Source organism: Chinchilla lanigera, unplaced genomic scaffold, assembly GCF_000276665.1.
Source record: "Chinchilla lanigera isolate Chin_1 unplaced genomic scaffold, ChiLan1.0 scaffold00067, whole genome shotgun sequence".
In the NCBI taxonomy this organism is placed as follows: Eukaryota; Metazoa; Chordata; class Mammalia; order Rodentia; family Chinchillidae; genus Chinchilla; species Chinchilla lanigera.
This window is the reverse complement of record NW_004955468.1, coordinates 5,503,117-5,529,785: the sequence shown is the minus strand read 5'-3', so window position 1 is coordinate 5,529,785 and position 26,669 is coordinate 5,503,117. Positions and strand designations below refer to the sequence as shown.

Sequence of the window (26,669 nt, the reverse complement as noted above, 5' to 3'; positions counted from 1 at the left end):
TGTGAATTTGCTGCAAGCAGCTGGTGTAGTCAGAATTTGCTGCACTCAGAAATGACTAATAATCAGGAAGGAATGAATGCAAGGTCTGTAGAGTGATACTGTTATAAGAAAAGAGAGAAGAGAAAAACAAGAGCAAATGGTTCATGAGGAACGGTCACCAGGAAAATTGTGTAGCAGAGACAAAAGTAAACATATAGAAGTATTTACCACTGGAAGATGAGTTGACAGCAGAGCCCTATAAGAAGAAATATGCCTTCTCAAAGAGGTATAGAAAGATAGCAAAAGGAAATAAAACGTGAGCTGGCACAACTTAGGCAAGATTTAGAATTTTAAAAATATAGCCATAATAGAAATGGCAACCATATTGGATGTGTAACACACAGGAGATCAGAATCTGCAGAATGCATAGAAAGAGGAATGTTGGGTCTTTTTTATAAAAGTAAACAAAATGAAGTGAAATTAGTAAAGATAATTATGTTAGTGAGAAAACTGCAGCCAAGAAAGGTAAAGAACAGCAAACATGGATAATTTGTGTGTCCCAAAAAAGAGAATTAAACCAATGAAACAAAATCTGTGTGTGTGTGTGTGTGTGTGTGTGTGTGTGTGTGTCTTGTGTGCACAGAGAAATAACTCAAGGAAACTTTCCAAAAATAAAAGTAAATTTGAAACTATAGAAATTAAGAGTGTACAGTAGGTCTCAAGGAAAAAAATGGCATAGAAAAATAATTAGCAGTTTGTAGCTCAATGAAATTGTAGGATCTAAATATAAAGAAACCTTTGGGCATTACAGACAGAAAGATTAAGTCCCATTTAAGGAAACAAAGGCCAATCTAACTTCCAGCTTTTCCATAGTCACATGTAATGTTCAGGAACCGTTAATGATCCTACCGAATACTCAGAGTGATTTACACATTTTAACTTAGTCATTTCATCATGTATAAAGGTGCTACTCAAACTTTCCTGTGAATTTATATTTACGAAGGTAACCCCTAGACTAAAAATATAAATCTCCCAAATTCAAAAAGCTCAAACTCACACACAGAAAAGCAAGCAGATAGATCATACAGTGGAATGTGTTTGAAAAAGTACTAAAAAGCCTGACATAAAATATCTTAACTCAAAAAACTTGTCTTTTTAGATTCTATTTTATTTTACAGAAGTTGGAGTTTTGAAGTGGCTTGGGGGAGGCCATCCTAACTCTGCAAGAGTTGGGATTCAAACTCTCTCTCCCTGGTGGGCCCCACAGCTAGAGCTTCTTTGGCTGTGTCGTACTGAACCCTACTCTTAGCACAATCAACTTTGTATGAGAGCTGAAAAACAGCTGACCAGAGGTGGGGACCATACACATTGGACAATTCGAATTTTTCACTGCTCTGTGCATGTCATGTCTGTTTGAAAATAACTGTGAGTATTGATTTTGTCAACTTTATCATTACAAATTTTAGTGGGTAGGCAAAGTTGCATATTTAGAATCAATAAATAGTGAGAGTGGACTGTATGTATTCCACGTGACATTTTAAAAAGAAAACTCAGAGATTAATCTTACTTAGGTGTATGGAAGGAAAAAAAATCCTGTGACTGGAGGAGAGAATCCAGTGTCACATTTAAAATATCATCACTGTGAATAAGACATCTTCCTGCCAGGAATGCAAAGGACATTGTTGGAAAATCTATTAGTGTTTTCAGTGGCATATCAGTACTGCAAAAGATACCAAAAAAAGAATTTGAAAACATTCTATGTTATTTCCTTAGAGCATATATAACTTGAAAAATGAAGAGCTCAGGTAAGCCCACCATATCAACTGAATAAAGGATAAAAACTATGTAGTTATCTCAAATGGCACAAAAAAAATTTGGCAAAATTCAGTACCCCTTCACGTGGATGTATGAAAAGGTATAAAGACACTCCGCCAACTAGGAGTAAAACGGAACTTCAATCTCATGAAGGGTCTTTGCCAAAAATCCCACAAGCTAACATACTGAGTGGTGAAAGACTGAACGCTCCCCCTGAGACAGAAACAAGACAAGGATGCCTACTCTCAAGATCTGTATTCACAGTTTAACTGGAGATTCTAGTTAGGGAATTTAGGCAAGAAAGTAAAGTCATTCACATTAAAAAGGAAAAAGTAAGACTGTTTGTATATGACCTAATCTTTTATTATTTTAAATAAAAGAAAAATGAACAATAAAAACAGTGGTATAAAATTTCAAAACAATATTATAGGAGAGTAACAATGGTTAGTACATCACATATTGTTATCTTGAAAGTAGTTGCTCATACTACAAAATAGAGGCAAGAAAAGTTGGTCAAACAATATAGGCATAAACCTTTCTTTTCAATGAACCAATAGCAATCAGTAGTATAACTATCTGAATTAACTGGTATATATATATTTTTCCTTTTCCCTTCCTTCTTTTCTCCTCTCCCCCATTCCAGTTTCTCTTTTCTTTTGAACAGTTTCTTCCCATTTCACAATATCTAGTGTACATTTTGGGTCTTATTACTCTCTCAGCTTCTTACACTAGGGAGACAATACAGTGTTTATACATGTGAGACTGATTTATTTCACTTATGAGTATGGACTCAAGTTGCATCCATTTCTCTATAAATGTTTCAAGTATATCCTTCTTTATAGCTGAGAAGTACTCCATTACAGAAAAATACCACATTTTTTTGTATATGACATAATCTTATATATAGAATCCCCTAAAAATTTATCAGAACTAATGAATTCAGCAAGATTACAGGATACAAGAGCCATGTACAAAACTTGTGTTTCTACATACCAATAAGGAGCAAAACAAAAAAATGAAATCAAGAGACCAATTCTATGTGTAATAGCAATAAAAAACTGAAATGCTTACAGATAAATTTAACAAAGAAAAACTGAAACGTATACCATGTTGGTGAATTGGAAGGCAGTGTTGTTAATTATTCTTCAAGTTGATACAGACATTCAAAATGATCTCTGTCAAAATCCCAGGTAGACTTTCCACAGAAATTGACACACTGATCTCAAAATTTATATAGAAATTCAGGGGTCCCAGAATAGCCAAAACAATTTTGAAATAGAACAAAGTTGGACTCACACGTCATAATTTCAAAACTTAACTACAAAGCTATATAATAATCAAGATAGTGTGAAGTGGCATGAAGATAGGCACATAGATCAATGGAACAGAATTCAGAGGCCAGAAAAAAGCCCTTGTGTTTATGGTCAGTTGATTTCGCTAAGAGTGTCAAGATAGTTGAGTGGAAAAAGAATAGTCTTTAAACAAATGATGTAGGGACCACTCAATATTTACATGCCAAAGAATAAATCTGGACCCCATCCTCCCACCATATACAAAAATTAGATGAAAATGGGTCACAGACCTAAGTGTCTGAAAGTATAAAACTTTTAGAACCAAACGTAAAAGTTAATCTTCATGGCCTTGGAGTAGGCCAAGACTTATTAGATACAATATCAAAAGCAGTCAGGTGTGACTAAAATAATAAATTGGTCTTCATCAAAGTTAGAATTTTTTGTGCTTCAAAGTACATGATAAAAAAAGTGAAAGGCAACAATTAGGAAGGGAGAGAAAATTTACAACTTACATATCTGATAAGAAACTGGAAGAAATAAAGAACTGTTACAACTTAGCAGTGAAAAGACAGCTTGGTTTTTTATTAAACAGGTACAGGACTTGAATAGACATTTCTCCAAAAGCAATACATTGATGGCCAATAAGCACAGGAAAAGATGCCCACCACCATTGGCTATCAGAGAAAAGCAAAACAAAGTTAACAGTGAGATTCTATTTCACCCCCACAGTACAGTTGTAATTTTAAAAGATAATATCAGGTGTCAACAAAGATGTAGATGATTTTGAATCCTTCACTACTGTTAAAAATTTAAATGGCAGCCACTTCAGAAAAAAGTCTAGTAGCTCCTCAAACAGGTAAATAGAGTTACCATATAATCCTTTGTGTTTTGTTGAGACAGGGTTTCACTGTGTTGCCCTGGCTGGCCTTGAACTCAGGCTCAACCTGTCCTCCTGACTCAGCCTCCCAGCAGGGAACTATAGGCAAGAGCTACCATGTCTGGTTTACCATATAATCTTAGCTTTTATACTTTGTGTTGTGGGGAGGGGAGTACTGGGGATTGCGCTCAGGGCTTTCACGCTAAACTACATCCCCAGTCCTTTTCTTTTTGTTCATTTTGAGACAGGTTCTCTCAAAGTCACTTAAAATGCCCAGGCTGGGTTTGAACTTGCTATCTTCCTGCCTCAGCTTCCAAGAGTGCTGCCTTCTACTCTTAAGTATGTACCCAAGAGAAATGAAAATGAATGCAAAAATGTGTAAACCAGTGTTCATACTAGAATTTTTCATAATAACCAAATACCACATCAACTGATCAATAAATAAGTTGTGCTTTATCTATACAATGATGTAATATTCAGGCAGTTTTAAGAAGAATTACCAACACATGCTTTAACATGAACCTTGATAAAATGCTAAATGAAAGAAGCCAGGCATGAAGGACCATATATTACACGACTCCATTTGTATGAAATGACCGTAATAGGTCAATCTAAAGAGATAGAAAGTAGCTTAGTGGTTGCCTAGGGCTGGAGGGCATGAAGATTTTAAGAGTGACCATCAGTGGTGCGTGGTTTCTTTTAGGGGTAATGGAAATGTTCTAAGATTGATTGTAAGGATACATACACAACTTCTATGAATCCAAATCCATTGAATTGTATACTTTAAATTCGTAAATTGTATGGTGTGTGAATTCAATCTCAGTAAAGCTGTTAGAGAGAATAGATATACTTTTAAAAATAGAGTCTGCCCACATCTCAGACCAAATTCTAAGATCTCACTTGATGGGGAAACAGGGCTACCCAATAAAACTTTCTGTGAGGATGCAAAGTTCTCTTCCTGTGTTCTGATACTTGCCCCTAGCCACATGTGTTCAGGAGCTGAGGAAGTGGCTGTTTCATTTCAGTTAACTTTAAGTTGGGGGAATGGCTACAAGCTAATGCATGGGACCACACAGCGCTACAACCAACGAGCTATCCATCATCACTGCTTTTACTTAGCACTGCCTAAAAGGTGCCAGCAACACAACATGTGAAGAAGCAAAAAGTATAAATATTGGAAAGCAAGAGGTAAATTTCCTCTTTGTAGATGAGGTAACTGTATGACCTGGAAAGCCCAGGAGAATACAGTAAGTCACTGACTTACGAACAAGTTCCATTTTGGGAGGACGTTTGTAAGTCAGATTCATTGGTAAGTCCGACAAAGTGAGTCTTACACACTTTTGACAAACATACAACATAAAGCATAAAAAAACCAAACACAAAATAATGTAAAGGAACTGTTTTTACTTTCACAATTATACTTTTGTTTCCATGGTTATTGCTTTATGCTTTCTAGAAGCCTGCTCCACTCACCACTGCTTTTCCTCTTGCTTCTTGAAATCCTGGGCTCTGGTTGAACACTGTATGTAGTACTGTACAGTATTGCACCGTACAGTAAGCACACAGCAGCACAACTCTGATAATGTCCAGCAGAAATGTCAGCGACTTCTGCCATTTGTTCTCATCTAGGAATATTTACAATGCAAGGTCTGTTGTATCTGTGAAAGTTCACAACTCCAATGTTTATAAGTCAGGGACTTACTGTAATCTGAAAGCTCTTACAAACAATAAGAAAATTTAACCAGTTGCAGGATACAAAATTAAATATACAGAAGCCAAAATGTTTTATTTTAAAATGTGGCAGGTTGAGATTAGAGGAAGAATCAAATATGCCCTTTCCAGCTGCCTGGCAGTCCTAGTATATGTCTTTTAACCATTGACTCCCTGCCTTCCTGGACTACTGGTGTGACTTTTTCTTTCTTTAGACCTTCAGGAGCCTTTCCCTAATCTTCCCCTTGGCAATGACGTCGTATCTTGTTTCACTGAGAAAGTAGAAGCAAGCTGAAGACATGCTTCCACATCCTATCTGATTCCTGCCCATCTGGGCAGATTTTTCTTCTTTCCACTTGTGTCCGAGATGCTGTCTCCTGCCTTCTGCCAAAGCATGTTGCTTGAGCAATTGCTTCTCTCTTCCGCATTCTCCCCACTTGCTACCTTAATACCAAAACTTTCCAAAAAGTTGATTGACTTGTAACTGCTGTTTCTCTTTTCTGATTCTCTTTTTCTGGAACCCACTCCAGTCAGGCTTTGTGTGTAACTGTTCTGGTTTGTATCTGGGTGTCCCCCCAAAGATGCATGCAGTCATGGGGCGAGCTTTTAGAGTTTATGATTGATTCATGGGTGTGAGTGCTACACCCCCCCTGGGGCAGATAGTCTGCATATGTAAGGGAGGGAAAGAGGCTATTTGCCACCACTCCTCCCTTTTGCTCTGGCTGCTTTTACTGTCTTCCAGTGCCATGAACAGTTGCCCTATGCCATGTGCCACCCTGGCTTGGAGCCACAGACTGAAACCTCCACAGACTGTGAGCTAAATAAACTTGTCCTTCCTTAATTCTGGGTGTCAGGTATTTTGTCTCAGCAACGAGAGAAAAGTAACCAAGACAGTTACATAGCTCTAAAAATGTGCTTGGGGGCCCAGTGACCTCCAAGATGCTAAATTCAGTGATCACTTCTCAGTCCTCATTTGACTTAGCCTGTTAGCATTTTTTCTTGTCTTCCAGGACATTTTTCTGGATTTATTCCTGCTTCTCCCACTCATCCTTCAGCCTCTGTGCGGGCTCCTCCCTGGCCTCCTGACTTTTTATGGCAGAGAACCCCAAGACTTTTCTGTCTGTCATTTCCAAGAATATTCCTCTCTAGTGTTAAGTGCTCTGCTGGTGATCCCTGCTCACGCTCTGCACTCCAGAGCTGTGTATCGTGCCACTTGGCCACCTTTGTTTGGATGTCTTGTAGACATTTGAGCCTCCACAGATGTAAAATTAAACCCCTGGCTTTCCTTAAGTCTTTTCTATCTCTAAATTGCTACTTCATCCCTCAGTGGTTCAAATCAGAAACTTAAAGAATCAGACCTCTCAACCCCCACATGAAATCTCTCATCAGGTCCTCTCAGCTTCTGCAGTTTTTACAGTCGAACATCTCGCACAGTCTCCACCTTTTTCTCCACCTGGATTGTTGCAGAGGCCCCCTTTCTGCCTTCTCTGCTCTGCTCTGGTTCTGGATCCTCTATTCTGAACACAACAGCCAGTGGAGACTTAAATCTACATCAGTGTGTGTCTCTGCTCAGAACCCCTCACATTCAAACGTAAGAGGTCTCAGCACAAACTCCGTTAACTCCTCTCTCCTCCACCCCTGCTAGCTCTCAAAACCTAGAGTCATCATCTTCCAGGAATGGGTGATCTGTCTCTTCCTGCCGGGCCACCTCCCTGACTTCATCAGCCACCTCACTGTTCCCCATCAGGCCACCCTGCTGCCCTCTTGTTCCAGGTCCCTGTGGATTGCTGTGTCTGACAGGCAGGTCCCCACCCGCAGGCATCCACCTGGCTCCTTGCCTTGCTTCTGGCTTATGTTCAGCTTCCACTTTGCCAGTGGAGCTTTCCAGTCACAGCACCTGCCCTTGCTCCCCTCTGGTCCTTCTCTGTATTATTTAAGACTGTCTTACATAATAAGGATTTTGCTTATGTACTGACTCTCTTCTCCCTTTATTCTAAATTATAAAGTTAGAGATTTTTCTGTTATATTCACTGCTGAATCTTCCAGCCAAAAAATGCTTATCACTTGATGGGGGTCAATAGGTATTTATTTATTTATTGAATGAATGAATGAGTGAATGGGAAGACAGATTGAAGAAAGAAGCCGAAGGTGATTTCTTCTTTACCTGTGGTATCTGCATTTCCTCATTTTCCTTTGAGTCACAATGTATTGCATTGTCTCGCTCTCTTCATCTATATCTGTGTGCACGAGTGTGTTGTTTGTTTGTATACCCAGTACTGAACTCTGGGCCTTCACACTGGGCACTACATACCTAGTCCATTTTTATTTTGAAAGAGTCTCACTAAATTGCTGAATTACCCAGGCTGGGTTTCAGTTTACAGTTGTGTCCCCCCACCCGCCTCCTCAGCCTCCCAGAGTGCTGAAATTACTGGCATGTGCCACCGCACCAAGTTGCATTGTTCTTTCTTGTGGGGGCATGAACTCCTTGGGATCAGGGACTCCTTCTTACCTCTTTTTGTTTCTCCAGCCAATAAATGTTCAAATAAATGAGGGAGGAAATCATTGTCATTGGCTGGAAGCAATCAGGTTGCTCATTTCTTCCTAGGCTTTTTCCTGTTATTTGTTCAACATTGCAGAATGTGCACATCTTCCTATTGAATACTCCTGCAACGCAAGGAGTCTGTGGAATAATTAGGGTTAATGAACACAGTAATAGCGTCAGTAGCACAAGACCACTGACTGCTTCAGCCTGAGCCTAGTGGAAGTACCGTCACTTCAGCTGCAGCCTTCCTCCCTCACAGGCACCGCTTAGCAGCTCTCTCGTGTCACGGCTTTAATCAACTCTAGGGCAAGAATCCTTCCATTCTAACAGATGGACATGAATTTCACCAGACAATAAACCATGTATGTGCCATAAATATGTTTGCTGAGGGCATGATTCCCAGCACAGAACTTTAAGAACAGCTGTCTTATCATGAGCTACTGTTTCTTGGTGAGATGATTTGTTAACATAATTCTAAACAGATAGCATTCATAAAGTTAATCGCTCATTGGATACCCGACCACCAGCAGGCTAATTATTTGGGGGGACAATTTTTTATAAGCAAGTTATTTACATGAGATTTTAAAAAGCTAATTTGATGCATTTTCTTTCCACATTGAGTATCATTTTCCTAAAAACGGCTTGTTAACCCCTTGTGCATTGCCAGCAACTTGCCTTAACGCCTGTGGGGGCCACAAATCATTAATTATGAACAGCCCCTTTTTTCCTTGATGCTTTGTCTTTGTAGTACTTGTAGTAATTACTATATAAACTACTAGTGAAATGGTTTTATCTGCACAGTTCTTTAGAAATACAGTTCTTTTGTCTTTTCACCTTTTTTTCTGTCATTATCTTCAGAGATGTTTTCATTCTCTCCACAAATACTGCTTTCCCTGTGGAACCTATGCAAATGAAAATGTGGAGTATGTGTTCGTTTTGCATTCTGTAGAGGGTAACTTCTATTGATGTACATTTTCATTGGTGTGATCCACCAGGCAAAGTATAAATTGCTGTAAAACTGGAAAAGTGTGTGAGTAAAGCAGATGTTCTCTTAGCATGAAGCAGATGTAAAACTTGCAACTGTCTGTCTAATAAAGTATAGCATTTGGTTCCATACAGCTGGTGCCAAGATTACCAATTAATCATGTTTGAATGCACTTTTACTAATTAGATCCCCCTCTGTTTTTTATTGTTCTGGGTATATTGAAGAAAGGGGTGGGGCACAGAAGCTTTCTACTTTTAGAACTTTAAGCAGTGTTCTTTCCCTCATCTTTATATGACTGTTTTGTTTTATTCTTAGAACTGTACAGGAAGTGAAGCCCGTAGATGTAGGTAAATAATTTGGTCTGCAGTTGGGGTTGCAGGTTTTATGTCAGACTATTCCATTGAAGGCAGTAGTCATACTTTGAACATTTTAAGGCAGTTGGAGTGAAGGGGGAAAGAGTAATTAAACTGAAAGCAATTTTTCCCTCTCCTTTTCTGGACCAAAGCTAATATTTTGCCTGTTAACATCAGTTCATAGCCTCTATGATTATATGACCAAGTAGGGATTTGAACATTCTAGAAACAGGTGATACCAGTTTGGATTTATTCTATAAAAAGCAATAGAGCAGTTTCCTACAAGATTAAAGATGACTAAGGTTAACATAAGAAAAGCTGCCCTTGCTCCTATAAAAGGCAAACACAGATCAGTAGCAACTATGGAAACTGAAAAAGCTGTCTTATCCTGTGCTGTCCTTTTTAAAAGCAAGTGTGCTAATTAAACTTCAGAACCTCAAGGGCCTTTTTAAATGCTTAATTTCCCCCAAGATAAATTTGTTTCTGTGAAAGGAAATTCAATATATAAAAAAGTTTGCTGTCTCACCCCCACCCATGTTTCTAATAGGAGTGAATTAATAATGATACGACCTAATTGTTTTTTGGAGCCAGTAATTGGATGTTTACACTTTTAAATAATTAAGAGAATATTTCTTCAGTGCTTTCTTTGTGAGTTGATTTATAATATTTTTAAAGGACAAAATATATTTAAAAAGTAGGAGAAATACATTAAATAATTTTCAAGACTGAAGATGAATAACATCAGTGGTTCTTTTAATGAAGTGTTTATTATTATTTGAAAAACACGGGAGGAAGGGGAAAACACAGATGTGCTTAAAGGGAGTTCGTCAGCTCAGAGGGGAGATTGGCTCAGCATCAATCATCTTCCCTAGCTTAGTTTGCTTATGGAGTGCAGTGATAAGAAAAGACATAGATGAGATTACATTTTAGACAATGTGCTAGAGATTCTAGGACCTGGTATCTGGAAGACTTGGGTAAAAGAATCTATCATAACAAAGATTATAACTTTTTGTTCACTTTTATTTTTACATGTATATCAAATATATCATCTAAGTATTAATGGGATTCTTCCAGCAAATCCTCATCTTTACCCATTGCCTCGGTATTTTATGCAGCCAAACTGACTCATAGCTGTTTAAGTGTTTAGTTCTTATCCAGAAGCAGTTGAAATATTTCATGTATCCACTTACCCACATGAACATCTTTCAACGGTTACACTTGTCAAAGTAAAACTCATGTGGGAGGCCTAAATACTTTATATTCTTAGAAAGAAAATTACTGACCTGTAACATTGCTGCTCTTTATACAGGTATCTAATGAAGTTATAGTTCTTTTCATTTGGGAGGGCTTTTGTTTGTTTGTTCATAATGTGCCTGCCCTGTGTCCCACTAATATTACTTGAGAATAGTGATGTGTTTTCTTTTTATTTTCTTAAAATTCAGTTTTTTGTGACATAAAAGCACAACATCCTCTTTAAAACAATTTAAATGGAACTAGTTACTAATTATCTCCACTTTTAAAAAAATGGTTTATTATGGAAAATGTAAATATCCACAAAACTAGAGACAGTGGTATAACATGCTCTCAGGTGTCCATTATCCAACTTTAATCATCCTGCAATGGTTCTTATTTCTCAAGATTTCTTGAGAGCCACATATGGTAGCACGCACCTGTAATCCCAGTGTTGAAGACGCTGGAGCAGGAGGATCACCTCAATCAGAATCATTACACAGGGAATTCAAGGACAGACTGAAGTACATAGCGAGACCTATCTCACAAAACTAAAACTAAAATAAATGATAAGAACAACAATAAAAAAAGATTCCTGCTATTCTTAAAATGGTAAACTGTATTTGCTGGCTTTTTCTCTTTTAAACTGTAGTTCTGTATCCTGTTTCTGCAGTGACAATACATATTGAAATAAAACTAGGTCATATAAACCCAGTAGATCTAACTTTGTTTCAGGAAGTGGAGCGAGAAATCTCATTCAGAACAGAATGTGGATTGTATTACTCCTACTACAAGCAGATGCTGCAGGCTCCAACCCTCATGCAAGGTAATTACAACTAATAGTTTCATTTGGGTCTGCTGCATTCTTTGGCGCCATTTAGTGAGAACATACTTTGCACTAAAACATTTAAATGTTTTATAGAACTTGTGTAGTTTTTATCTGAATTTGTATGGCTTTTCCTTGTTAATGTCTAATCATCCCATGAGAATGGTTTACTCTGAAAAAAGTTATATAATACCTTGTATAACTCTCCTGCCCTTGCTTTCCATCCCCCAAAGCAATCTCTTTGTGATTTCTTAGTTTTGTTGCTGTTTTTCTCACGATCATTTTGAAGGCGATTTTTGCAGCTGAAAGGAGTAGTGTTCAAAAATACTGGGCATTTCAGTAATAAAAATTTTAGCCGTCCCTCTTACCCTCACTCTCTCCATTTATTCCTTTATCTGCCAATTGCCCATTTTCATATATTTTCACCTTTTTTTTGGCTTATCTCCATCACTACCTTTATTTCATTGTCTATAAAGTTAGAAATAAAACCTTGAAACTACTCCTCAACTATATTTCCTGTTGTAGGTAGTTCAGTAAAATATTAAAGGGAAGCGGGCAGGGTATTTCTCTGTCTTCCTAGTGTAAGGTTGTGTGACTAATGTTCCAAGGGATAAATATTTTAGCAAATATTCAAGCAGTCTGTCTTAGAAATTTTTCTTGTTGCTGAGATAAAACACCTGACATCCAAAGTTAAGGGAGGAAAGGTTTATTTGGCTCACAGTTTGTGGAGGATTCAGTCCAGAGTGAGCTGGCTCCACGTCAGGGTGGCATGGCAGACAGACATCTCAGAGGAGAACCAGTCCATGGTGGGTAGAAGGTAGGAAAGCAAGCAAGGGACCTTAGCAGCCTTTTTCTGTGCCTTTTATACTCTGTCTAGGCTGCCAGGATTAGGGTGGTGCCAAATCAATCAGTGGAGTAATTTAGTAATCACACACCCTTAATACCAGCATCACACAGTCTAGATTCAGCCACCCCTGAGAAAGACCCACCTACAACCACATGAGGCTTTGGGGGGACATCTGGACACAACGCACAACACAAGCGCAGGTGAGAAACAGACATTCAAAAAATCTAATCATCTGATTAATGATAAAATCCAGATGAGCTAGCTTTCCCTTTTCTTTTTGGTACATACATTGTCTGACTTTAATACTTTTTCTAAGTGTTTTAGAGCCACCTTACCTTTCCTGCTTCTCATGGAAGCCTTCCAAGGTCTCTCCTACATAACATATCCTCCACATGCTCAACCTGTATGCACATGGCAGACTGTTGTCCTTTTCTAGGCTTTCCTTGGGTTCAGCTGTGATATTTTTGATGAGAATTCTACATAGGTGATATTTTGTGTATCTACTTTTATCACAATAAGGGACATGAAATTTTGGCTGTCTTTGTCTTTGTGCCATAAAAAGTAATCAGCTGGTTCTTGTATTAATAGCTAGATCCATCCATCATAGAGCTGCTCAGTCTCTCGCTTACTGGTATCAACAAGCACTGATGATTACTGCCGATATCCATTATTTCAATAAGGCTGCAAAATGTGACATGCTAAACCTTTCATTCTTCTGCTGTTTATTAATTGGAACTTTGTTCTACAGAAAACCTTTTTCTCATGAATTGATTGGTTACCCTGAGATACAGTTTACACAAGACAGGTGGGCTCAATATTGATTTTTCTCCCATATAGCCAGTCCTACTAATATGGGTTCCAAATTTGCAAAATCACGCATTCACAAAAATCTATCTGAACCTATCTGTGACACTCAGATCAATAATCATGGTGCCTCCACAGCATTCATGGACATGTCCAGAGCTGTGGAAAAAATCAGCTCTTTACCTCTGTTCTCAGCAGAGACTAAAACAGAGGCAATGCTCTGTCTCGGTTCAGCTCTCATATACCGGTATCTGTCTTAGTTACTTTTCTTACTGCTGAGACAAAATACCTGACACCCACAAGTTGAAGGAGAAAAAGGTTATTTCAGCTCACAGTTTATAGAGGTTTCAATCCACAGTCAGCTCACTCCAAGGCAGAGTGGCATGACAGAGGGGCATCACAGAGGAAAAACAGTCCATGGCAGAGCAGGCAGGAAGCGTAAAACAGCAGCAGCAGCCACAGCAGCAAGCCTCCTTTTCCTTTTTATCTCTTTTAGGTTACAAGCCTTTTGAGGGGTTCCACCCACACTCGGGGTAGACCTTCCCATTAGCCTCACCCAGAACTATGCTGTATCAATCAATGGACTGATTTAGTTATCATATCCATAAGCACACACACTTTTTTTTTAACTGGGAATCGAACTGAAGACCTTGCGCTTGCCAGGCAGGTGCTATGCCACTGAGCTATATCCCTGCCCCACTCCTTTTTTGACTCACACACTCTTAATCTCATTCACACACCCTAGATCCAACCACCTCCAGAAAGCCCTACCTGTGAGCACATGAGGCTTTATGGGAACATCTAGAGAAAAACCATAACAATGTCCTTTTCACAGTCTATTTAGTGCCACAATTTTTTAAAATTTTGATGCTGTTTGCTGGTTTTATAGTTTAAAATGACCTCCACGTATGGTATGAAAGTACTATGTAGTATTCCTAGGTGCAAGAAGGCATCGATACGCCTTACAGAGAACACATGTTAGGTTTTGTTTAGGCATGAGTTATATTTGCTGGTCACCACAAATTAAGCAATGTAAAGGTAATGTTTTCAACAGAAACCCACATGAAATAAAGTTATATGTTTGGTGAAAGTACATAATTATAAAATTGCAAGAACCTCAGCCACTATTTTCCCTGTAGCTTTATAGAACATAATTACTGTGAATAATGAGAATTGGTTCTACTTGAGAGTTCACAAAATTACAGCGTTGCTTTTCTAGCGTCTCCAAAGTAGTGTTTCTCATTTGATTGAGGGGGTGCCCCTAGAGAGTCATGCTGAAGGTCTGGAGGCATTTTTGGTTGTCTCACAGGGGGGAGGTTTGTGTACTGGCATCCAGTGAGTATGAGGCCAGGGGCGCAGCTAAGCATTCTAGTGTGCAAAGCAGCCCCACAGCAAAGAACCGTCTCATCCCAAATGTCAGTAGTACTGGGACTGAGAAACTCACATGACTATTTCCATAAGTATTGTGGCAAACTCAGGGGCTAACATGTTTCAGTGCATTCTTGTCATCCATTGAGATTATTCTTTTAGAAATTTCCAAACATATAAAAAGGTAGAGGGAATGCTGTAGTGGATTTTCATGTGTCTATCACCCAGCTAAAACATTAATCAACTCATAACCAGTCTTGTTTTGTCTGTTCTCCTGCCCTAAGCCTAGATTATTTTATAGTAAATCCAAGGCATCGTGTTTCTTCATCTGTAAGTATATCAATATGGTTCAACAGTGTTCTCATTTCCACTTGTCTAACAGGTTTTTAATACAGCTTGTTTATTTGTTTTAAATGTAGATTTTTTTTTTTGTACTACTGGGAATTAAACCCAGAGCCTTCACACTAAGCTACCTCCCTAATCCTTTATAAAATTAATTTTCATTTTATTCTGTTGGGACAGGATCTCACTAAATTGCACAGCCTGGACTCGAACTTAACATCCTCCTGCTTCAGGCTCCCAGAGTACTGGGTTTATAGGCATGTGCCACCACACTCAGCTAAATTTTTAATACAGTTTTTTAGATGCATGTAAAGTGTTTACATTGCAATCGTGTGTGTGTTTTCTTAAATATATCAATATCTTTCCTCTTTTCCCATGTAGTTTTTTATCAAATAACTGATTTATTTCATGGAATTGCGCATTTTCTACATTTGTCTGGAGCCCCATGGTATCATTTAATATTTTTTACTGAATTTCCTGTTACTTGTTAATTAGCTTGAGGCTTGCTCAGATTTAGGTTCTACTTTTTGGCAAGAATACTTCCTAGATGGTATCATGTACTTCCACATGAGAAGGCACACAGTGTCTGGCTGTCTGTCCATCCATTACTAAATTCTTGATCAGCTTCTCACTAATTTTTTTAGCACCATTAATGATCATTTCCTAAATCCATTAATTTCATGTACTGTAAAATAGTGATGTTCTATCATTCCTTCCATTATTATTGGATAAAATTTATTTTTAAAGGGAAACATTTTCTCAGTAACTACTTGGTAAGTCGGTTTAGTTCATAAGGGGGGGAAAGGCAGAATTTATTCTTCTCTGTTCTTCTCCCTTTATTATTTTAGAATGAGTTGCCCTCCTAGCATGCCCTGTAGATGTTTTTCTCCTCTACTAGAGATTGAATTCACAAGTGCTCTACCACTGAAGTATATCACCAGCCCTGTAAGCATTTGCTTTTCAGTGTCATCATAAACTTGTAGATTCTTTCTGATGGGATGCCCACTTTCTGTTTGACATGACCCCAGTGGTCTTGGACAACTCCCTGCCTTTTGACATCACAAGGTATTTGAGGCCCATTTTGTACATTTCCTTCCGCTGACCTAGAATCAGCCCTTCCTCCAAGAAGCTGTAGCTCCTTTCAGTGGTTATTTAGAGACTGCAACTTTGAAGCTGAGGACATTTAATGCTGCTGGGTAGATCATTGCTTCCAGGTGTTTTTAGTGAGGGGAGCTAGAAAATGTGATTTTTTTCCCTTATAGGAAAATATAAAGGTAAGTATTTTCAGGGCAAAATTAAGATAAAAGTTTCTACTTTTTTACTTTTACATTTGTATCCCTTTCTTTTTCTTAAATTGAAAATTTTGGTTTCTTGTGACATTAACCTTGTCACTTACTTGCTTTATGCTCTCATTTATATAATACTTTCCGAGTAACAGTAATAATATTGCTGCTAACAACATGATTATCTGAAAACAGTTCAGGCTGTCTTTGCAGTCCCATTTCGCCTTAGGCTGTAACCCACCTAGGGATACACAGTCACCTTCCTCTGTTTTCAGGTCAGCTTGAAAGAGTTCTTTCTGTGTAACGAAGCCACTGACTCAGTAGGTTTATTTGTTTTATCTTTTGATTTTCTAGGGTTTTTTATTTAATTTTTATATGTTACAAAACAAGGAACATTAGGAGATGCATACTTCATCATTGCTCCCTCCGCTGTTTCCTTCCTGTTTTGTTTGTTTTGTTTTGTTTTGTTTTGTTTTTGTCGTGTGTGTGTGTGTGTGTGTGTGTGTGTGTGTGTGTGTGTGTTGCTAGAGATCAGACCTAGGGGCCTGTAGATGTTATACTCCCTTTCTTACCTCTTTACTCTTTAGATAATCATTTTTATTAGTTTTTGGTTTATTCCTCTAGTGTTAATGTTTCAAGATAAGCAAATCTTTTAATATGTTCACATTTCCCCTTCTGTTATAGAAAAACTTCCTACTGTGTATACTGCTTCCTAGTTTGTTTTTTCCACTCAACGGACTATTTTGGGATCAATTTACAAAAGTAGAATAAAAGATGGTCCTAACAAAATAAGATAAGATAAAATAAAATAAAAAAGATGGTCCTTATTCCTTTTTTGCAGCTGCAGAGCACTCTTTTGTGTGGATAACTACACTTGACACAAGTAGTCTCCTTAATTACTCTGCTCAAGATGCTATGACAAAATGCCATAGACTGGATAGGTTCAGCAATAGAAATTTATTCTCTCGCAGTTCTGGAAGCTAGAAGTCAGAGATGGGATGCGGGGCAGCATGCGCAGGGTTTAGTGCGAACTCTTCCTGGCTTGCAAATGGCCACCTTCTTGCTGAGTGTGTTCATAAGGCAGAGAGACTAAAGACCACCTCACCGATGGTGTCTGTTCTTCCAAGGGACTAATCCCATCATGAAGGTCCTGCCCTTCAACTATGAATTATGGGAGGACACAAACATTTAGTCTGGAATACCCCTGCATTAGTCTTCTGGATCTGCCATAAAATACCACAGACTGCATGACTTAAAGAACAGAAATGTATTCTCTTGCAATTCTGGAAGCTCAAGATCAGTACACCACTAGTGCTGCGGTCTAATAAAGCCTTTCCTCCTCGTCTGTAGATGCCATTCTACCCTTTGTCCTCAATATGGCCTTTCCTCTGTGTAAGTAGAGCAAGGGAGAGAAAAGAGAGGCTGTGCAAGCTCCTGTCCGTTCTTCCCCCAGTGTCCCCACCCTCACTTAGCCTTTATTACCCCCTTCTGTGCCCTGTCTCATGGCATAGACATATTGAAGGGTCAGGGTTTCACCGTCCAAATTTGATGGCAGCGTAGTTCAGTCCACCGTACCTCCTACTGATGAGCATTTGGTTGTTTCTGATCTTTTATTCTCATCAAACAGTGCTGCATGAATAATCTTGTGCCGGTGTCATTTTGTTTTTTGCCAGTTTTTCTTTGGGATCAATTCCTAGCCATGGGTAAATGCACATGTAATTTTGTTGTGTATTACAAAATTGTTCTCCATAAAGATGATACCATTTTGCTTTGCATATGTGCAGTGTGGAAGAATCTACTTCCTTATAACCTTACTAGTACTGTCATATTTCTTGAGTTTGACAAGCTGGTAGGTGAGGAATGGTATTTCAGTGTAGTTTTAATTTGCTCTGCTTTTAATAGGATGGAGATTGAGCAGCTTTTCCTATGTATAAGAACTATGTGCCTGCTTTTTTCTGTGAACTGTTCATTCATCCCTTGTGCAGTATTAATCAGCTTAGTTATAATAGCAGATGACCTCAGTATAACAGTGGATTTCTATAACAGGTTTACTTCTTACTTTCAGTCTATGTCTGCTATGAGACAGAAGCAGCTCCTCTCCGCTCCACATATCCTCTCCTGCCAGCCCCTGTTTGGAATACACCAGTGTCATGGCAGACAGAGAGACTGAGAGTTGGTAGAAGCACACATTTCTTTAAAGCCCCTGCTCACACACGGCATGCTCCATGTCCACTCATGTGCCTGTGGTCAGAATGAGTCAGATGGCCATAGCTGTCTGAGGGAGTAGGAAGGCTGTTATCCTCTCCCAGGCGAGGAACTGCTGGTCACATGGAGGAGAGCAGGCCTGGGGATGTAAAATCCTCTTACCTAAATTTCTATAGAAAAACAGTGTGGTCTCTTTCTTCACTGTAGTCACAGAAGTTTTCATTTGCCTGGGTTTATGTAAATGTTTAATGATGTCCATCTAGTAAATGGGAAGCTCTTTGAGGGGAGTTCTGTGTTTTTGCTTACTGTTACGTCCCCACTGCCGTCTACATTCTCTGGCACATAGCAAAGAATCTATGAAATAGTTTTGATAAAATAATGATAATTTTTCCTGGTTTTTCAACTATTCTTAGGTTTTCGTGGCTTAATACATGATAATAAAACAGAATCTATGAAGACAATTAATCTCCTTCAGCGAATGAATATTTACCAAGAGGTTTTCCTCAGTATTTTATATAGAGTTCTACCCATACAGGTATGTCGTGACCTGTGCCATTGAACTGTTACTATCAGATGAAAGTCAAAACCTGCCACTTCAAATTGAAAATTTCACCTATGTTCTGATCTTGAATGGCTTGGATAGAAAGCAGAAACACCCTAATTTTCTCCATTGTACTGAGAACATTATTAATATAAGGTACTGCTTTTTATTTATATGTTAAAACATTTTTATATGTAGATATTTCCTGTTTGTGTACAGTCTAGAAGCTGATGAATATTTCATTTATAAATGTGTGATCCTGGATTTATCTTGGAGATGAAAAAAATCATAAAATTAGCAAGTCACAATGACCACATCTTGTGTGATAAGGCAAATTGGACCAAGTTAGGTAGAAAGAATGAAGGCAGAACCCCCAGGCCTGTCTTCGCTTCTCTCTCGCTTGTGAGAAGAAAGATTGCTAGCACACTTCTGGATGGGAAGAAGCGGTGTGGACTTACTGCTGGGAGTTAGCGGCAAGCTTCCACATGCTGCGTTTCTGCGGACATATTTTTTAAATGGCATAAGAAGAGTTAGGGCTTTTCTGACAAACATTTTTATTCTTCTCCTTTACAGAAATATTTAGAACCAGTTTATTTTTACATTTACACCTTATTCGGGCTCCAAGCCGTCTATGTCACAGCTCTTTATATAACCAGCTGGCTCCTTAGTGGTACCTGGCTATCAGGACTATTAGCAGCTTTCTGGTATATCACAAATAGGTGAGTTGGAATCAGTATGCTTTTCTTCCTTTCCAAAATGTAAGTAAAATAAAGTTACTTTATTTCCAGTTCAGAGACATTTTTTTTCTGCTGTGTTTGGTTGAGAACATTTTGTCTTTGGTTTAGCTAGTGTTTCACTAAATATTTCTTGTTTAGTAAGGTAGAAAGCCCTGCTTTCCAGCAAAAGAACAGAACACTGAATTGCAGATCAAAAGAAACATCTGTAATAATCCCAGTTCTCTTACATGTTTGCTGTGCAATCAGTGTTTTTACAGCCACATTTCTCATCTCTTAAAGAGTTGTAATATCTGTCTTCACTATCAGTCTTATAGGTTTGAATACTGTTCTCACTTAGCAAAGTATAAAGCACTGTACAAATGCAAAGAAGATTTTATAGTATTTAATACCTATTAATTTAGAAACATTGGAGCCTTATGAATTAGTATTTTTAAAAACCATATTTCAGATACATTGAATTATTGCCCAGCGTACAGTAGCAACACCAATATTTAGTAGAGGTCCTAAAACTTGAACATGACTCTTCACACAGGTTTTATTTTTGTAATCCTAAACAAATTATTTTTTATTATGATCCTTTGTGCCAGGTACTTTGCACAATGCTTTATGACTACTCTGTAAGGTAGGTATGATTATTAGCTCCATTTTAGAGATAAGAAAATTGAGGTTTAAAAGGTTATGTTATATGTACATAAACATACATACATACACTCATTTACTGAATACCTAGTATGTTCAAGCTCTGCTCTTGATACTGAGCATACAAAGATGAAAACATGCCTATACTTTCCCTGTGAGGGTTCACATTTTAGAGAGGCAAGAAGTATTATTAAATTATCACTAGTGACAAATTTATGACTCAACTATAAAACACTGAAAGCTACAGAGGGGGAAGAATGGATAACCTATTAGCATTTATGAAATTAGAGAAAAAAGTAAGGAGCAGTTGGCCTAATACCTTATGGATTTACCAGTCAGATTAACATGGGCTTGAACCCCACTTCTGCTGCTTAGCTAAATCTACACACATGGACTGATCACTTAAATTCTCTCAGTGCCAATCTTATGGGGACAATGATGATAATGGATAATGATAAGGACAATTACTAAGAACCAACTGACAGAATCTAGGTATACTTGTACTTACTGTAATTATCTCTTACTTTAGAGAATCTTTGAGATAGTTATTGTGAAAACTGTCATTCTGGCCATTTCTGTTTTCTTTGTGCAGAATAGATACCACAAGAGCTGAATTTACCATCCCACTGAGGGAGAACTGGGCACTGCCATTCTTTGCAATCCAGATAGCAGCAATTACATATTTCCTGAGACCAAACTTACAGTCTCTTTCTGAAGTAAGTTTCTATAAAACTTCGTGTAATTTTAGTTTCCCAATTTTATCTAAGAAGCTTTGAAAAATATGTTGTATGTCCCAATCTGTGTGAATAGTTCTTATTCCCTGACCAGGTTTTTAACTGGAGTTAAATTAAGTTTTCTTTCTCTGAGCTTTTTCCTACTTTGCAAAGAAAATGTTTTCATTTTTTTATGTTAAAAATGTACTCTACATAATCTACCCTTAAATAGTTGCAGCAAGCCCACACACAATTTCTGTGAAACTGTCAGAATTTTTAAGCTGTTGCTCTTGAGATGTGATTTGGTGCATTATCGCCTCCATAATAGTGTGGAATACACATACCGTATGTGAATATTTATATGCAGAGTGTCACTTTAGGATATTTAAAGCTCAAATAACAAATGCAAGGGTTTTTCGGAGCAACAGTTTATGGTTTTTCTGTTTGGTTTATAGAGATATTGGCTGCTCTTGAGAAAACTTGTCTGCAAGGTTTTTTATTACTAGAGACATGTAAATTATACAAAGGTTTTCTTTTTACAGAGGCTGACACTTCTTGCCATTTTCATATCAACTTTTCTCTTTAGTCTGACATGGCAATTTAATCAATTTATGATGCTGATGCAAGCATTAGTGCTGTTCATACTGGACTCTCTGGACATGCTGCCAGCTATGAAGGTAAAGCTTTGCTTTTCTCTTTCATTGAGATTTTTATTGTCTAGTATTTCATATCCTAGGATGAGATGAAAATATGTACGTACTTAATGACAAAACTGAAGCTCCTTCCTAGATCAGGTGTAAACATGCCACGGTCAGCTGAAGCTGAGGAGTGTATGCAGCACCATTGAACAACTTTTATTCTGCTTACTTTATGTTAAAAAAAAATGGATTTCTTTGGGGCATAAATCAACTGTCATTTATAAACATGACTTAAATTTTGGAATATAATATAAGCTCTTTTAAAACTTTTTAATATGTATTGCCTTTTTTTCCCAAGGAACTCAATGGATATATAACAATTTTTCTTTAATGTTTTATAATAAATGTTCAAAGTAACGTTTGACCAATATGGGAGGAGAATCCATTGACTGGCCAAGTGTCACATGTGAAATAAGGAAAGGGGTGTCTGTCTCCCAGCATGCACTGCTGTCATTTAAGCCCTGGGTGGTTTTGTTTTTCATATGCAGGAATGTTTTAATGTGTTTTGTACACTTTATAATTGTTCATAGTTAGTAAAATAGAATTTTCCAAGTAGAGTAAAATATCTCCAAATCTAAGGCAACAAACCAAACCAGCCCCATATAGAAGAGTTCACTCAATTATTCTATATCATAAGAGATACAATAATCTTTGGGAACTGACTAAGTCTAAATTAAGAAACAGTCAACCAACAAATATTGTCACTATAGTAGGATGGGTGCCTCTGGCAGTGCCGCTGTGTGAAAACCATTGCCCCATCCACAGGGAGTGCACCCTCTAGCTTGGGAAATAAAGCAGACACAACCAGATCAACTGGAGAAAGGGTAGCTGTCAATCGGTAGTAATGATGAGTATTAGAAGTCAAGGACAAGAAAAGTAACTGGTAAATAGGAAAGGTTTCACAGAAGTCAGAGGCTAGAGCTGAACTACAAGTGAGAGGAGAATTTGGGTGAAGTATGAGGGGCAGGAGAGGAAGGAAAGCAAATGGATAAGGCAAAGTTTATATATATTTATATTCTGTGTGGGTGTGTGTGTGTGTGAGAGAGAGAGAGAGAGAGAGTGTATGTATAGCAGTAGCTACTCATTACAGGTAAATTATAAGTTCCTATAATCTTTCTGTAATTAGTTCCACAGTAAGTATAAAAAGCCTAAAAATGAGTTTGTCCCCTGAAAGTTTGTCCTAAGTACATAACCAACCATGTTCGTGATAGTTGTATTGTAATAAAAAGAAACTAAGAACGATTTAAGTCAGTAGCAGTAAGGTTTAGTGAAATGAATGACGGTATGTCTGTACAATGGAGTATTATGTGGCCATTACCCGCATAAAACATCATAGAGAAAGGGAGAAAAGATCATGGAAAAACAAACAAAGTATGAACAACCATCTACTTCATAGATGTTCTGTTGGGTTTTTTTGTTGTTATTGTTCTTTAGATCTTTTTAATTTTTTTCTGGAGTGACTGTATGGCTTTTAAAATTAGGAAACAATAAAAGTACTATTTGAAGTACATACACATTTTAAAATAATACGGCTAATTTATTTCATATTACATTCTAAACTTGGTTCAACTTTTATACTTAAAACTATGTTGGTGTTAGAAGTAATTATAAGTATCAAATTTTAAGCAGAAACATTATTGTAATAGAAAGACTGTTAGTTATAAAACCAGCTTGCTGCTCTCAGCTCTGAAAATAGCTAGCTCTTTAAACTTTGGTAAGTGATTTAACTTCTTTAAGTCTTCGTTTCTTCGTAAATTAGAACCACTTATCTGTAATCATGTCAAGTGGGAAAGAATAATGGATCTAGGAAGAGGCAAGACAAATTCAGACCTCCGTGTGGTGACAAGAAGCAGTGTCTCCTACAGACACGTCGCCTTATTTTCATGAATGATGGAGAACATCTTGCTGACAGAAAGTCAAGTCTTCAATCAGGAATGTGAATAAAGGTTTCAAAATATAAAGCAAAACAGCAAATGGCATTTGTAAGCATGTACTTTGCCTCATAAAAGTCTGACACATGGAGGTTAATTACATTTTATTAACCCTTTGGGAAACAAGGCGTAACAATGGTAAATGCCTTAGGGATAATTTTAAATATTCCTTCTGATTCCAGACAAGATGGGATAACACACTTCTCCCTATTCCTCCCCTAAGTACAATTAAAACCCTTGGTCAGGATACATAAAACAAGTATGAGAAGAATTTGAGAAGTGGAAAGAAGGCAGCCTCCCTAGAAACCGCAAAAACAGCAGGAGAAAAACAGCAAGAGTCCCCTGAGGATTCCCCTCCGACTCCCTCCATCTATCCCAGACTGGGTGCTGAAGAACTCAGCAAGCTGGAGGTAGCAAAGGAATCAGACAAAAAAAGCCCTTAAGAAGCTGGGTATGGTGGCACATGTTTATAATCCAATTACTATGGGAGGCTGAGGCAGGAGGATCAGAAGTCTGAGCCCAGGCTGGGCAACTTAGTGACTTAGCGAGACCCTGTCTCAAAATTTCTAAAACAATTTAAAAGGGGCTGAGGCTATAAGTCAGTACAAAGGCCCAGGGTTCAATACCAGCACCACCACCAAAAAAAAGTCCTCTGTCTGTGGCACAGGACCAAAAAGTAGGAAGCCTGGCAAGAGAGAACTTCCAGTCATTAACTGCCCTGAGCTAGCCAGCACGACAGAAAAAGCCTGCGGCCCCCTCTCACCTTCCTCAGCAGTCATCAGAGAGCCTGGGTGTCTGCCTGACTGACAGAGCATTCACTGCTTCCTGCCCGGCTTTCACTATCTCCCAAAGCCGTCAGTGACGGCTAGTGGGAAACCTGGATTTTAGTTCACACTCAGTGGTAAGGAGATGCCTCTTTCTTTCCCTGGCAGGAAGATGTCAGAGGAGGCCAACAGAGAAGCTAGAATTGAATCACCACTCAGGTGGTGAGCCTCTTTCTCCTACTGCCCCACCCTATGGTCACTGAAAGCTGTGTGAGAAGTAACCAGGCACTTTTCCCTTCCAGGATAAGATGCTGTCAGCACAGTCCGTGGAGTGAGCCTGAGGTTTCCTTTTGTTTTACCCAACAATAATGAGATATTCCTTGCTCCTGTAACCAAATGTCAGTAGAAGTCAAGGGGGCACTCTGGACTTCCACCCCATCTCCAAATAGCTAGGTAGCACCTTCTTTCCCCCACTAGCATAGCACTGGCAGTGCTATGGTTTGCATATTTGTATCCCCTAAAATGTTTATGCTGAAATCCTAACCCCCAAGGCATTAAGAAGGAAAGCCCTTTGGGAGATAGTAAGTTCCATGATGAAGTAGCCCAAGGGAATGCATTTGCACAGTTCATCATGTAAGGGCACAGCAAAAAGACACCATCAGTGAGCAAACAGCCCCTCACTAGACAAGGGATGGGCCAGTACCTTGATCCTGAACTTTCTAGCCCCTAGAACTGTAAGAAATAAAATTTTTATTGTTTATGAAGTGCCCAATATGTTGTTTTTTTAATAGCAGCCAGAATAAACTAAGATACATTGTGTCAGAGAAGACTTACTTACCCAGATTTAAATAAGTTACAGAGCTTTCTCATGTACTAGGCTGTAACTAAAAAACATTTGGTATGCTAAGAGCCAGAAATCCTCCCTAAAAAGAAAAGAGGCAATCAATCAACACCAAGACACAGAAATTGAAATTACCTGACAAGAAGTAGCAGGCTTCATAAAAAGTGTCATTAAGCAATCACGAGCAAATTGAAATATAAACTCAAAGAAACAGAGGATATAAAGAAGGAAATGGAAATTTTAGAACTGAAAAATTTCAGGATCCCATATTAAAAACTTGTTGGATAGGCTCAACAGCAAGGTGAAATAGTCGGAGGAAGCACTCAGCACATTTGAAGGTAGAACAATTTAAAAATGTCCTACTGTGACGGAGAGAAAATGCACTAATAACAAACCCCCAAAATGAAGAACCTCAAGGACCTGTGGGACTATCTGTAACTAAACGTCTAAAATTCATGTGATCAGGATCTCAAAAGGAAAGGAGACGGAGTTTAAGGCTAAAAAAAAGTGTTTAGATACATATTGTTTGAATAAATGACTGAAAATTTTCACAAATTTGGCAAAAGATTTACAGAATCACAAAGCTGAGCTAACATCAAATACAGTAAAAACAAATCCACACCAAAACATGTGATGATCAAACTTCAGATGACTGAATTAAACAAAGTCTTCAAAGTAGGCAAAGAAAAATGAGGCCACCCACTGGCCAATTACAGTGCCATTGGTTATCTCAACTGGCTTAATTTTCAGATCATGAAAAGAAAAAGAAAAAGAAAAAGAAAAGAAAGAAAAGCAAAAGAAAAAAGAAAAAACAAAAGAAAAGAAAAAAGAGAAGAAGAGAACTGCCAACCCAGAATCCTATAGCCAGCACAAATCTTCAGGAATTAAGAAGAAAATAAAACATTCTCAGTGAAAGAAAACCAGTATAATTTGTTACCATCAGGCCTACCATAAAGGAATAGATAAAGGAAGCTCTTAAAATAGAAAACAAATGATACAGCTGGGCATGATGGTGCATGCCTGTAATCCCAGCACTCGGAAGGCTGAGGCAGGAGGATTGCTGCAAGTTCGAGGCCAGCCTATACTGCATAGCAAAACCCTTTCACAAAAAAAAACAAAGAGAAAGAAAGAAAGGAAGGAAAGAAGGAGGGAAGGAAGAAAGATAATAAAAGAGGGAATTTTAGAACATCATGAAAAAAGAAAAGTTAATGAACATGGTACAATATGAGCAAATCTAATAAATGTCTCTTGGGTTTCTAAATTACATTTAATGGCTGAGGCAAAAATTATATTATTTTGTGTTTCCAATGTTTGTTCAGGGAATATTTAAGGCAGTATATTATATAT

At 38.1% G+C, this 26,669-nt stretch overlaps 1 protein-coding gene across 3 annotated transcripts in view; it reads left to right on the top strand.

Moving 5' to 3' along the window:
- Positions 1–26,669, top strand: part of Dpy19l3 (dpy-19-like 3 (C. elegans)) — a 78,863-nt gene that overhangs the window by 15,171 nt on the left and 37,023 nt on the right. For all 3 annotated transcript variants that reach the window (XM_005400090.2, XM_013522544.1, XM_013522543.1), the window contains exons 4-8: positions 11,519–11,609; positions 18,872–18,993; positions 19,573–19,718; positions 20,968–21,091; positions 21,631–21,765. In XM_005400090.2, coding sequence (XP_005400147.1) covers positions 11,519–11,609; positions 18,872–18,993; positions 19,573–19,718; positions 20,968–21,091; positions 21,631–21,765 — 618 coding nt within the window. The remainder of the gene's footprint in view (positions 1–11,518; positions 11,610–18,871; positions 18,994–19,572; positions 19,719–20,967; positions 21,092–21,630; positions 21,766–26,669) is intronic.